Source organism: Haliotis rubra, unplaced genomic scaffold (assembly GCF_003918875.1).
Source record: "Haliotis rubra isolate DU_JTF1 unplaced genomic scaffold, ASM391887v1 Scf78, whole genome shotgun sequence".
Classification (NCBI taxonomy): Eukaryota; Metazoa; Mollusca; class Gastropoda; order Lepetellida; family Haliotidae; genus Haliotis; species Haliotis rubra.
Genome location: NW_025767501.1, coordinates 1,972,213 through 1,985,259, shown reverse-complemented (window position 1 = coordinate 1,985,259; position 13,047 = coordinate 1,972,213). Strand labels below are relative to the sequence as shown.

At 42.8% G+C, this 13,047-nt stretch overlaps 1 protein-coding gene and 1 long non-coding RNA gene across 2 annotated transcripts in view; one reads left to right on the top strand and one right to left on the bottom strand.

Annotated features, from left to right (window-relative positions):
• LOC124260840 (1-phosphatidylinositol 4,5-bisphosphate phosphodiesterase classes I and II-like) overlaps positions 1 to 13,047 on the top strand; it is a 179,800-nt gene that overhangs the window by 148,148 nt on the left and 18,605 nt on the right. Inside the window, exons 11-18 of the mRNA XM_046695160.1 lie at positions 248 to 405; positions 1,093 to 1,172; positions 1,523 to 1,607; positions 2,210 to 2,294; positions 10,552 to 10,895; positions 11,628 to 11,724; positions 12,115 to 12,199; positions 12,589 to 12,661. Coding sequence (XP_046551116.1) covers positions 248 to 405; positions 1,093 to 1,172; positions 1,523 to 1,607; positions 2,210 to 2,294; positions 10,552 to 10,895; positions 11,628 to 11,724; positions 12,115 to 12,199; positions 12,589 to 12,661 — 1,007 coding nt within the window. The remainder of the gene's footprint in view (positions 1 to 247; positions 406 to 1,092; positions 1,173 to 1,522; positions 1,608 to 2,209; positions 2,295 to 10,551; positions 10,896 to 11,627; positions 11,725 to 12,114; positions 12,200 to 12,588; positions 12,662 to 13,047) is intronic.
• LOC124260843 lies at positions 1,618 to 12,197 on the bottom strand. Its single transcript, XR_006894189.1, has 3 exons — positions 11,972 to 12,197; positions 11,596 to 11,740; positions 1,618 to 2,260 (listed from the first exon to the last, which is right to left on the bottom strand). It is a non-coding gene; the product is annotated as an uncharacterized LOC124260843 (long non-coding RNA).

Here is a 13,047-nt window from a genome sequence, read left to right as displayed (position 1 = left end):
CACAATACCTGTATCTCACAGGAGTGGTCACAATACCAGTATCTCACAGGAGTGGTCACAATACCAGTATCTCACAGGAGTGGTCACAATACCTGTATCTCACAGGAGTGGTCACAATACCAGTATCTCACAGGAGTGGTCACAATACCTGTATCTCACAGGAGTGGTCACAATACCAGTATCTCACAGGTAGGCCATATAGGATTTGTCACAATAATTTCACATACCTTGTGTTGTTGGATTGTAGGTCACCAGTTCACTGGTAAGTCCTCGGTGGAGATCTATCGCCAGGTGCTGCTCAGTGGGTGTCGATGTATTGAACTGGACTGCTGGGATGGCCGTGGACAAGATGAAGAACCAGTTATCACTCATGGCTTTACCATGTGTACAGAAGTACCATTCAAAGTAAACACCATTCAGGCTTGTAACAAATGTGTAAAAGTAGTATTGTAGGTTTTACCAAAGAGCTTGTTACAAACAAGTAAAATTAAGCAGCATCAATGAAATGACTTCTTACATATGTGTAAAAGTAGCATTCTCAGTTTCACCAATCAAAGAGTCAGTCACAATCATATAATCAAATTTAAGCACCAATCAAAGAGATCATTACACATGTGCAAAAGTACTTTTCTAAGTGAGAACTGATTTAATTGTTTAAAAATTACAAACAGGAATTTTGTTCAAGTAGTTGTCAACATTAAATATTATGTTTAAAACATATACATAAGTAGTAGTCTTGGTAAAAACCAGTCGCATGACAAGCATGCCCATAGTATCAGGGTGTATGAGCACCAATCTCATTGCTTTGTTTGTGTGGACCAAGGTAGATTTCAGGTGCTTGAAGAAATGCAACTGTTGTTCTGGCGTGTGCAGATTCAGCACCATGACCCATATTGCTTGAGGGCGGTGGGGTAGCCTAGTGGTTAAAGCGTTGGCTCATCACGCCGAAGACCCGGGTTCGATTCCCAACATGGGCACAATGTGTTAAGCCCATTTCTGGTGTCCCCCGCTGTGATATTGCTGGAATATTGCTAAAAGCGGCGTAAAACTAAACTCAGTCAGTCAGTCAGTAATATTGCTTGATGTTAACAGGATGTGATAGAGGCTATCGCAGAGAGTGCCTTCAAAACCTCGGACTATCCAGTAATTCTCTCCTTCGAAAACCATTGCACGTGAGTTCTGACAACTTTTTTTATCTATACAGCTTCCATTCCACCCCAGAATAATCAACAGGAGCAAAGACTGATAATGCACACGGCAGTTTAAGTGCTGTGTATAATGAAACAACTCCAAAGCACATGATAATGTGTTCATATCTGATATGTATTGAAATAGTGAAGATTGGAAAGGAGGGTTGTTAAACAGATTAAAATATGAAGTAGTAAGAAACTACATGAAGGGATCATGTAACATGAAGTGACATGGAGTGATATGAAGTTGCAAATCAATAGAATACAAGTAATTGTTGAAGTTTGTATATTGCCATTTAGAGAGTATTGTACACTCATGGTTTCTGTTTCAGTCCTCGCCAGCAAGCCAAGATGGCCCATTACTGTCGGAGTATATTTGGAGAGATGTTGTTGACTGACATCTTGGAGGAATATCCTGTAAGTTATGTTTTCCTATCCCAGAAGTAGTCATGAAAAATGTCCGTGAACTGAGAATTACTTCCCTTTATCCACCACCTCAGGCAGGGTAGTCAGCACTGTGCCACCAGACTGGAGGAAGGAAGGAAGGAAGGCTCATCTGTTAAACTGATGATGTTTTTAGGATTTAGGGGTGGGGGGGGGATGTTTCTTGTCTGTTTTAGTTTTAATACTTATATTTTCTGTAATAAAAACACACATTAAATTGAGAAGATGTACAAATCTTGGTTGACCCAGTCTTGGGGATACTTAATCTGATACATTCCTCAGTATCATTGCTGTGTATATAAAACACCTGTAAGTATGAGTATAGATGGTATGTACACCAACAGCCATCTCTCACCTGGATGTCAACACATGCTGACAGGGTCCATAGACTCTTAGTTAGAAGAGGACCACACTGTGTTCAATGTTCTCACCTGTATATTGAACTGATCTAAACTGAATTTGGCACTGAAAGCCATTTTAGCTTGTGCTCTTGATTCCTTCAAATTATTAACCTTGGTTTGTCATCCACATGTTCATGGGTGTGAAGGAGTTTAAAAGTCAAGTTGTTGTTTCAGCTGGACCCCAGCGTTCACCTCCCATCTCCAGAACTGATGAAGAGGAAGATACTTGTCAAAAACAAAAAGAAACATTTCCATAAAAGTCAGTTTTTGATTGTCTCATTGGAATATACATAACAAATCAAGTTGTATGATCAGACACTTTCATGTGAACAGAATCCCAAAGGAAAGTGTATGTGTTAAAAAGTATTCATTGATCCTAAAAAACATTCTAACAAGCTGATAGGATTTCAAAGCAGGAGCATTAGAGGTCCTGTCAAAAAAGTTTGTTGTAGGATATTGTGTGTTGATTTATCACTTTGAAATCATATGGTTATCTTTCTTGGAAAAACTCCATATGCCCTAATTGAACACACTGGGAACCTTCTTACAAGCATGAAGAACAAGTAAAAATAGAGCAGTAATGAACCAACTTTGTTCAATGTAAATGAAACTAAAACCTTTTCAATAACACTTTCAAGGCAGTTTAATATGCTTTCCATGCTTCTGCTCCTATGAAACCACTGTAGAAATGTGTACTCTTGCATAACCTTAATTCCTGGATGTAATTGCAGAGAAATTAGGGTTGGTTGGCATTGCATATGGTTAGCAACAGGTACTTGTGACTTGTGGCAACTTGTGCCGGGGTTGCACATCAAAGGAAGTGCTTGTACAGATAATCTTGAAATTATGCAATGTCACCACCCCATTCCAGAAATGTTTATTTTTCCTTATCCTGACTCATGCTCTTTTGCTTGTCTTCTTCCTCTTGCGAACATAGTGGAACACTTGTATCTCCTTAATTGAAGCTCCCTTCAATGTAAAATCACTAATTAGTACTCACCAAGAGTTGCCTCCCTTTGCCTTTGCGCGTGAAAGGCGGCGCCACCTTCTGGCCTCATGCTTCACTCTCTCCTTCTTCGCCCAGTGAGCAGGATGTGAGAGCGCCTGTGTCTCCTTACACACTATATCCTTTGGTTATTCTTAGTTAGTTACCTCCTATAGGTTACTATAGAGGTATAGCTAGTATCCTTCATTAATATGTATTGATAATTACTCGTATTTCTACTGTTTATTCACGGGAGTTCGTGATTGTTCAGCTAGTTTACGTTGATGAAAATCTGTACTATTTGTTGATTACATTTTTCGGCTGCTGACCCGCATGTAATATGCCCTAGCTGTTCTACGCCTTGTGCGTTTGATTCATGTTGCAGTTACTGTATTAATCTATCTAATTCTGCTTTTAATAAATATCATCTTTGCGTCTTGAGACGTGCAGCAGATAGGTCACGCAAACAAGGGTTAGACATGGCCGATACATCGGAACCCCTAGCCAGTCAGCTGCTGTTGGTCGACCCTCCCGCCTGGTGTTCCGCTAGAGTTTCCTCGAGGAGGGCATGGGATGCAGTCCGCCTCCAAGAAGCGCCCTGCTTCCCCAGACATCTCGTCATCGCAGCCAAAGTCTAAGAGGGCCTCGACGTCTACTCAACGCAGACTCCGTACCCCCAGGGCAGCATCTACCTCCAAGGGAAAGTCTACGAAGATGCAAGAACCTTCTCAGCCGAGATTGTTCCAGCCGCTGAACTGGGCCTCTACGATGATCAACCGATCATCATCCCCGACCTACGCCACAAGAGACGACCGGTGACAGCTACAGTGACGTCAGCAGAGATCGCCATGCAGCCTGATGTGTCTACACTGCTGTCGGACGATCTCCCTGAGGGCCCCGCCGCTAGCATCGCAGAGAGGGCACCGACTACATCGTCGCAGACCGTCCCAGATGAACTGATGCGGCAAATCATGATCATGATGGAGGACCACTACAGACTGGAGAGACAACCAGCCCAGGCTCCAACGTAGACGACACCCCAGAGGGACCCCCCGTCAACGTAGCAGCCACGACGAAGCCACCTTCGCGAAGGAAGTCACAGACCACCTCGACGAAGGACCCAGATGTACAGCCTTCGCGAAGGCGGGATAGATCATCACCTACCTCGGCTTCATCCTTAGATGCGGACTCGGACCACCAGACTTCACGAAAGCCTTCGCGAAGGTCAAGTCGCCGTTCCCCAGAACCGGACGCAGAGGAAGCTTCGCGATGGCCTTCGTGAACGGCACCTTTATCAGGCTCCAAATCATCTTCGGCCAGAAGGACATCGAGGGATTCCTCAAGAGCTTCGCGAAGCTATCAGCATTCACCTCACAGATCTCCGTGAAGGTCAACCCATAGACGCAGATCGTCAGGACGTTCACCAAGACGATCCCCTCGCCATTCTCCATGCCGATCACCTCGCCGTTCACCGCACCGATCTCCTCGTACATCACCACGTCGATCTCCTCGCAGGTCACCACACAAGTCTTCACAGAAGTCCACAGTCAGGTCTCCCCTAACGTCACCCGGTACAGTGGTAGAAGCACACAGTCCACCATCTGAAGAGCATCAACCTCTCATCAGCGATCCTGGGGTAGAAGATGATGGAGGCATCATTTTCTCAGACGCTGAGATACGATATTGGATGGTAAACAACCTAGACCTTTCTTCACCTTCCAAGAGTGGTAACTCGGCGCATACTTACCTGATGAAGGAGGACGATGCAGACGCCGTCACCTTACCTCCAATCGACCCGATTGCTGCGGTGCCACAGAATCTGGACACAGCCTTCCATAAAGCCACGAAAGTTCAGACGCCACACCTACCGAACTTTCACGCTAAGAAGTTTTCAACTCATAATATGGACCCCTTCCTCAAGGCACAAGACATCGATGACAATTACAAGATGATCAGCGATGTCAAGAATAAGAACTATAAGATTGACGATCGCAAGCTGGTGCAGATAGAAACCATGACGAGACGCATGTTCTTTGGCCTTAATAGATCTAGAACGATCAATGAGACTCTTATCACCAGATTTCGTGACACGACTTCTGAAGATGATAGGATGATCTACTCGGCCCTACTGATGCAAAAGAAGGACCAGCAGTTCCTAACGGATCATCTCACATCAGTCTCAGCAGCTTAACCTTGGCTCGTCGTCAAGGCCTCCTCGCTTCCTGCAGCTGGGGTGAGCAGGTTACAGCTCCACTCTATACAGCCCCGTGGTCCTCCCCATCCATCTTTGACGGAGGAATAGAGAAAGTCTCCAAGGAAGTCACTAAGGATTCTAGAGAAGTCCTTATGATTAAGTCGATGGACACGCTAGCCAGCCGTCATCAGGCAGACTTCACAAAGATATTCAGGGAAATCTAAATTCACTGGATTACAGAGAGCACGGATAGGAAGATGGCCAGCTCCAGGGGAAAAGATTCTTTTCGTACGCCCATATGGCAACTACAGAGGAGGATCAGGAAGAGGCAGGGCACCCAGAGGTTCCCGCAACTATAAACGATGAAAGACAGGTTCGGAACGACTGGAGTCTTCCACCCCCAGCCGTTCCAGTACAACCGTCACAAGTGGGTGGACGCCTTCAACTGCACTGGGAGAACTGGGGAATGTTACAAGACCCTTATGTCTCCAACATTCTTCAACACGGATATCGTATCCCACTACAGGCCACGCCTCCGCTGACAGTCAACCCTCACAAGTTCGACTTCCAGGCACAACAACTACCAAAGTTAAGAGAGGCTGTTACATCGCTCTTAACCAAGCAGGCCATAGAAGTACTAGATCAAGTAAACGTCAAATCAGGCTTCTACTCCCCAGTTTTCCTAGTACCCAAGAAAAACTCCAAGGAGAAATACAGACTCATTTACAACATGAGCATATTCAACAGACATTATCTACGCAAACCGCCAACGTTTCGCATGATACATCTACCTCAGTTACGGCAGTTGATTCGTCCCATGGATTACATGGCCAGTATAGATCTGCAAGACGCATATCTACACATCCCGATACATCCCGAATCCAGGAAATACCTACGATTTACACTAGACGGGCTTCATTACCAATGGAAAGTACTCCCATTCGGAATATCATCGGCGCCCCCTGGCTATTCACAAGAATAACGAAACCTATCGTTACCTATCTACATCGTCTAGGGCTACGCAGTGCGTTCTACCTCGACGACGGGATACAAGTAGATCAAGATCCACAGCGTCTCAAACTACAGTTAAACTACATCATAAAGCTACTAACACAGCTAGGATGGTTAGTAAACGTACTCAAGTCGGACCTAGTACCATCGCAAGATCTGCAATTTCTAGGCGTTCGATTTATCACGACTCTCAACCGTATCGTCGCATTCAGAAGACCGATGGCTCAAGATCCAACAGACCATTCCTCTAGCCCTACTCTCTCCGTTACCACTACGACATTGGCAGAGCCTGTTGGGTCTCCTCACGTCAGCCAAGACATGACAGTCAGAGGCAGACTACAGTTACGTCCGTTACAGGTCTTCATCAATGCTCATCTCGATGACCTACAACCATTCAGTCTACCGAAACACCTCAGACCTCATCTACTATGGTGGACCAGGAGGTCGAATGTCTCGCGGAAGGTATTTGTTTAACAGAGCCGAATTCAAAACCCATCTATATGTAGACGCTGGCGTCACTCCAGGCTTGGGAGCTCATCTCGCCAACCGGACGGCTTCAGGGTTATGGAATCAGCAAGAAAGCAAGCTCCATATAAACATGTTAGAGATGAAAGCGGTAATCAACGCCATACTTCATTGGAGCACCATTCTACAAAATGCATCTGATGATTCATACCGACAACTCGACAGTGGCGTTTTATGTGAACAAACAAGGCTCAACGAGATCACTGAACCTATTGACTTTATGCTTTCAACTGTTCGATCTAATCGACGATCTCAACTTACATGTCAGAGCATGTCACATTCCCGGGAGCCAAGAATGTACTAGCAGACGCACTCTCTCGGCCACATCTACCGTCACCGACAGAATGGATGCTCCATACAGAAATTTTTGCACAGATTATCAAGCAAATAGGAGCTCCGCTAGTAGATCTATTCGCCACTCGCTTCAACAATCAGCTACCGACATTCGTATCACCAGTCCCGGACCCACAAGCATGGGCAACGGACGCTCTAAGCATATCCTGGGAAGGCCTCAATGCATAGGCGTTTCCGCCGCCAGCGATAATCCCTCAAGTGTTACAGAAAATCAGACAAACACAGAGCCTCCAACTGATTTTGGTCACGCCCTACTGGCCAGCCAGAACGTGGTTTCCCATTCTAATTCAAGAAATCGGACAACCAACACTAGAGCTACCAAAGCGCTCGAATCTATTAGTACATCCACACACCAAACAGGTGCACGGAAGCCCAGAAGTATTCCAACTTCACGTATGGACTGTATTAAAATGTGTTTAAACAAGAGAGGGTATTCAACCAGAGCGGCAAAAGCAGTCACGCTTGCCTTACGCTATTCTACACGTAACTTGTACGACGACAAGTGGCACAGTTTCGAAAATTACGCAGCAAATAAGGGATTTACAGCGAGAGATGCTACACATCCACAAGTGGCAGATTATTTGTGTTACCTACGCCAAAACAAACATTTAAAAGGCTCGACATTGTCAACATATCTTGCCGCGCTTAGTTCTGTGATAACTATGAGAACGGGTGTCAAGCTAACCAAGACGCCAGAGTTACTGGCCTTACTACGTGCTTTCCGATTGGAAGATCAGAGGCGGAAGTTCCACGCCCCAGCTTGGGATCTGAATATAGTGCTCCAACACCTCACAAGTGAGGCTTATGAACCGTTGGAACCGACAACCTTCTCAATTTCTCTCACAAAAAACGCTATTCCTGTTATCCCTAGCCACGGCAGCCAGGATGTCAGAAATTCACGCACACGATTATGAGAGGATACAGTTTGATGACAATCAAAACACAGCGCACCTGGGATTAAGATGGGATTTCATCGCCAAAAATCAATTGCCAGGTCAACCAGACAGATTATTCCATATTCCTGCACTCTCCTCGATTCTCGGATCTCAAGATACACTGGACTTATCTCTATGCCCAGTCAGAGCTCTCAAAATCTATTTACGACGTTCCAAAACAAGGCGACGATTTCTCAAACGATTATTCATCCCCTTATCGGCAACAACTCAGACAGAAGTCTCTCGTACCACCATATCTATATGGATAAGAACTGTCATACTTCGCGCCTACAAGGCAGCAGGACTCGACCCTCCAGCAGCATCAAATCCCCATGAGATCAGGGCATTGGCTTCCACACTTGCTCTACACGGTAACTGTTCATTAAATACTATCATGGAAGGATGCTTTTGGAAATCTAACATGGCGTTTGCTAATCACTAGCTGAGAGATATCACCACCGAGGACGTCTCAGGTATTCACCATTTCGGTCCCTTGGTCCTCAGACAGCAGTTGACAGTCCCTCGTAGACGTTAACACATAGTCTTACGAGATTATTATGTATATTTCATACCAGTATTATCTAGCTTATAACTCTACGGAGTTTTAGGGCTATTTATATACTTAGCTTAAGTCTACTCAGCTTTAAGCTTATACTGATGATTATGTTCAGTTGTATAGCTTCTCCTTGTCGGAGTCGCTTTTATATCTTTATTGCTATTATCATAGTATATTATTATTGTAATACCCCATCTATGGCAATGTATAAACTTATGGTTTATAGTAGAGGAATTATCCTAAGTCAGTGCCATTATGAAGTTCCCGTTAGGGGGGTTATTACAGTTATATATATATAAATCACTAATTAATTTTATAAATCCAAAGTATTCTGTTCTTTCCCACCTCCGTTTCCGTAGGATTCTACAAGCAAAAGAGCATGAGTCAGGATAAGGAAAAATATGTAATTTTTAGAGTAAAATTGATATTTTATACTTATCCTGACTCATGAGGTAAGCCCTCCCATCCTCCCCACATAACACTTTGGATTTCCCTGTAAATTCAAGTGTTGGGCTCGCTATATCAGGAGAGAGTGAAGCATGAGGCCAGAAGGTGGCGCCGCCTTTCCCGCGCCAAAGGCAAAGGGAGGCAACTCTTGGTGAGTACTAATTAGTGATTTTACATTGAAGGGAGCTTCAATTAAGGAGATACAAGTGTTCCACTATGTTCGCAAGAGGAAGAAGACAAGCAAAAGAGCATGAGTCAGGAAAAGTATAAAATATCAATTTTACTCTAAAAATTACATTTTCACTTCCCATTGTACAAACCTCATTCAAATTCACTTGCATTCTAGTGTACATGAATACAAAATACAGTGTTTCTGCATCCCAATATTGTTGTGACTAATGATCGCTCTGAAGAAATCTTGCAGGCCATGGAGTTTCTTACACCCACAATTCCTTTTTCGTCTACATTAGATTGCTTCAGGTCATGCAAGACTTTATTTTATATTGTACTTGTCCATAATCATGGCCAGATCATCAAAATACTTGCTGACACATTCCTCTGAACTAGCTTTGGCAAAAGGTTCAGTGGAAGATTTGGCACCCGTAACTTTCAACTCTGGCCATCGCTCCAAACTGCCATATTTATATCCATTTCACAAATATAGCATGGGTTTTCCCAACTGACAAGCAAAATCAGATGCTAAATGAATTAGCTCTTTCCTGGTATATCTGTATCCGATGGATGCCATATATGTCACATGGCCAATAAGTCTAGTTTCTAGCTCCACATAAAAACCCGGAGTCGCACTTGATTTGACAATATCAATCTTCCCTTTAAGTCTGTCTCTCAGTGTTTTGCACAAGTACAGAGAAGTTCAGGGCCACTTTATGAACCGCAACTTGATTGTTTTTAACTCTAAATAAGATTTAGTTAAAGCTGTAGGCGAATATGTTTTGTATCTGAGTCGTGAAGTAGTCTGTCCTATGAAAACAACAAAAAAGCTATAAGTAGTGGCCTGACAAGGTTACCATAGTTATGTAATTTTGACAGAGGACATCATTTTACACCACATGATTTATGATTTTTGAGACCGAGACAAGCAGACATTGAGATTTTGTTAACAGTAGCTTTTTTGTTTATGACATTTTGTATGCATAAAATTATGTATTAGTGAGTTTGTCTCAGTGTTATCGAGGTGTGGCAGTGTGTGTACATCCAAAGTACCGCTGAGTGACATCATACAACATTTGATTTATGGGAATGCACAATAATTACTGCGATCAATGAATCAAGGTTATCCAAAATTTTAGGTAATGGTTTTGGAATATCCACATAGAAAAACATGGACAGGCAAAGTAGGGGTTTGGACCAAAATAATATGTTTATGGTCTATATAACGGTAACATGATAGATGTGAAACACACAAAAATTGTCCCATTTTATCTTATTTGAAGAATCACTGATTAATGAGTTGTGTTCTTAAAACTGGTTTTGATTTGTACTTAATAGCACCAGAAGAAGAAAAATCCACTCCAACCAAGGTATCAGCGAAAACCTCCGAGCCAAAACCTAAAGTCACTGAAGAGGCTGCAGAAGAGATACCCCCAGCAGAGAAACCACAAGAAGACTCAGAAACAAAAGCTATAACAAAGACTCTGTCAGTTTCTAGTGAAGGTGGTGGGGAGAAGGCAGAGGCTCCATCAGAGGGTGGGGCAAAGACTGAAGGGGGTGCCGAAGAGGAGATTTTCAACAGTGAATCTGAATCAGAGGACAGTGAAGAAGAAGATGAGATTCCATCTGATATGATATCAGAGGAAGAGAAGAAGAGACGACAGCGGGTGAAAAAAGACAGGGTAAGTGAAATGTAGTTCCATATTTCTGTTTCGAAACCTCTTACTCCAGCAACAGGGGTTATTGATTAAGGTCTGTTTTCAACCACTTGTACCGCTATTGTATAGGTATTATTTAATGACACTGATACCAATGCTGTAAATTAATGAATGTTTCATAACATGTTTAATGTTAAGTGAAACAAGTCTTTGGGTTACTTCCTCAATACATGCACATCATTTTTTGTCACTACTGAAATAAATTTACTGACTTAATTGCAAAAATGAAAAACCGTTGAAACTTATTGTATTTGTAAATCTTTGTGATCCATAAATAATTAATAATTCATGAAATGATAAGTGACCTAGTCTTGTTGATAGAGTGTCTGCCTGGAGAGCAGAAGGCCACTGGTTTGATCCCCAGGCTGCATCTTGCCAAAAGACTTTGTTGTTACCATGGGATATTCATGGTAAAAAGTGGCATAGCTGCTAGAACTTTATAAAACCAGCATATGCATACTACTACAAGCTGTCAATCATGCATGCAAGAATCTATGCAAGTACAATAATCTTGAATGTGATCAACCCTATGTCACCTCTCCTCTAAAAGTGGCATTTAACATTTCACTCTTAATATGTTTGCTAGCCATCAATAGCTGCAATACTACTGATGCAGCTTAAAGCAACATTTACTCATTTAATATGGTTGGACATCCTCTGGTACCTGATGATGTTGCATTATTTAATGTTTCCCAGGGTACAGCAGGCAAGGAAGCTGAGGCTGCCATGGAGATGTCACTCCTCGTCAACTACATACAACCAGTGCATTTCCACGCCTTTGATGTATCAGAGAGTGAGTTGTTGTGTTCCTGAAATAGTGTTAGGACAATACCATTGAAAGCTGTGTGGTATTTCTGGTTGTCTGTAAATTGAGATTCATTCTTTCCATGATACATATCACAATACCGTTTTTGATGAATGGTATATCTAGTGAGTTCAAACAGCAAATTTTATTCTGCATTTAATGTTCTTCACCTGCCAATACCTTTCGTAAATTACAAGATGCAAGTTCCTGGAGAAAGATGCTGCTTCTCAGTTACCTCCATCATGTGCATGTTCATCCACACATACGTCAATCAACAACATCCGGGGCCCCAGGGGGTGACCTGGTCAGCTGCAGTCGGGTGGGAACATGTACCGGTATTCCTTTGCTTGACTTAAAAATATTCTACATTTGTTTCAGAGCGTGATAGAAGCTACGAAATCTCATCATTTGTGGAGACACAAGCTGCAAGTTTGCTGAATCAGTACCCAGTGGAATTTGTCAAGTATCCTTATCTACAGTCTGTCGTGCTTGCAAACAAATGTTGAAATATTGTTAAAAGTTATTTCTAATGTACAGCCTTGGTAACAAGACTGAGATTATTTCAGAAGAATCCTGGTTAGAAATGTAGGAGAAAAGATGTAATTGAAGAAGCAGTCATTTGGCTGAATATTAGTATTTCTAGAATGTTTTGTTCCACTTCTCTTTTGTTTGGCCAGGCCCAATCTGAAAGCAATATTGAAAAAGTGGGTTAAACCTCTAAATAGAGCACTGGCATCTATGAAAATTGATTTTATCTTATTCTTCAGGATGAATGTAGGGTTAAGTTGTCACTCATTTCCAGCTAATATCTAGCTTATAAAGTTTGTTCTGACATTCTTTAACTCAATAAAGCTACAACAAACGCCAGTTAAGTCGAATCTACCCAAAAGGAACTCGAGTGGACTCCAGCAACTTCATGCCACAGGTATGAACCTTACACCCTGTACAGCCTCCTTGCTACAGGTATGAACCTTACACCCTGTACAGTCTCCTTGCTACAGGTATAACCTTACACCCTGTACAGTCTCCTTGCTACAGGTATGAACCTTACTACCCTGTACAGTCTCCTTGCTATAGGTATGAACCTTACACCCTGTACAGTCTCCTTGCTACAGGTATCAGCCATACAGTACAGTACCCTTGCCATGAGTATCAACCATAACTCTTCTCTCCCCTTACCCCAAGTGTAAACTTGTACACTTGCATTGACTGCTTAGATATTACATTGTTTCTATCAACAAAACTTTGCTGCGACATAGTAATACCTGTAATATTATGGAAAGAAATGCTTCAAGTTATAAAAGGAGGTTC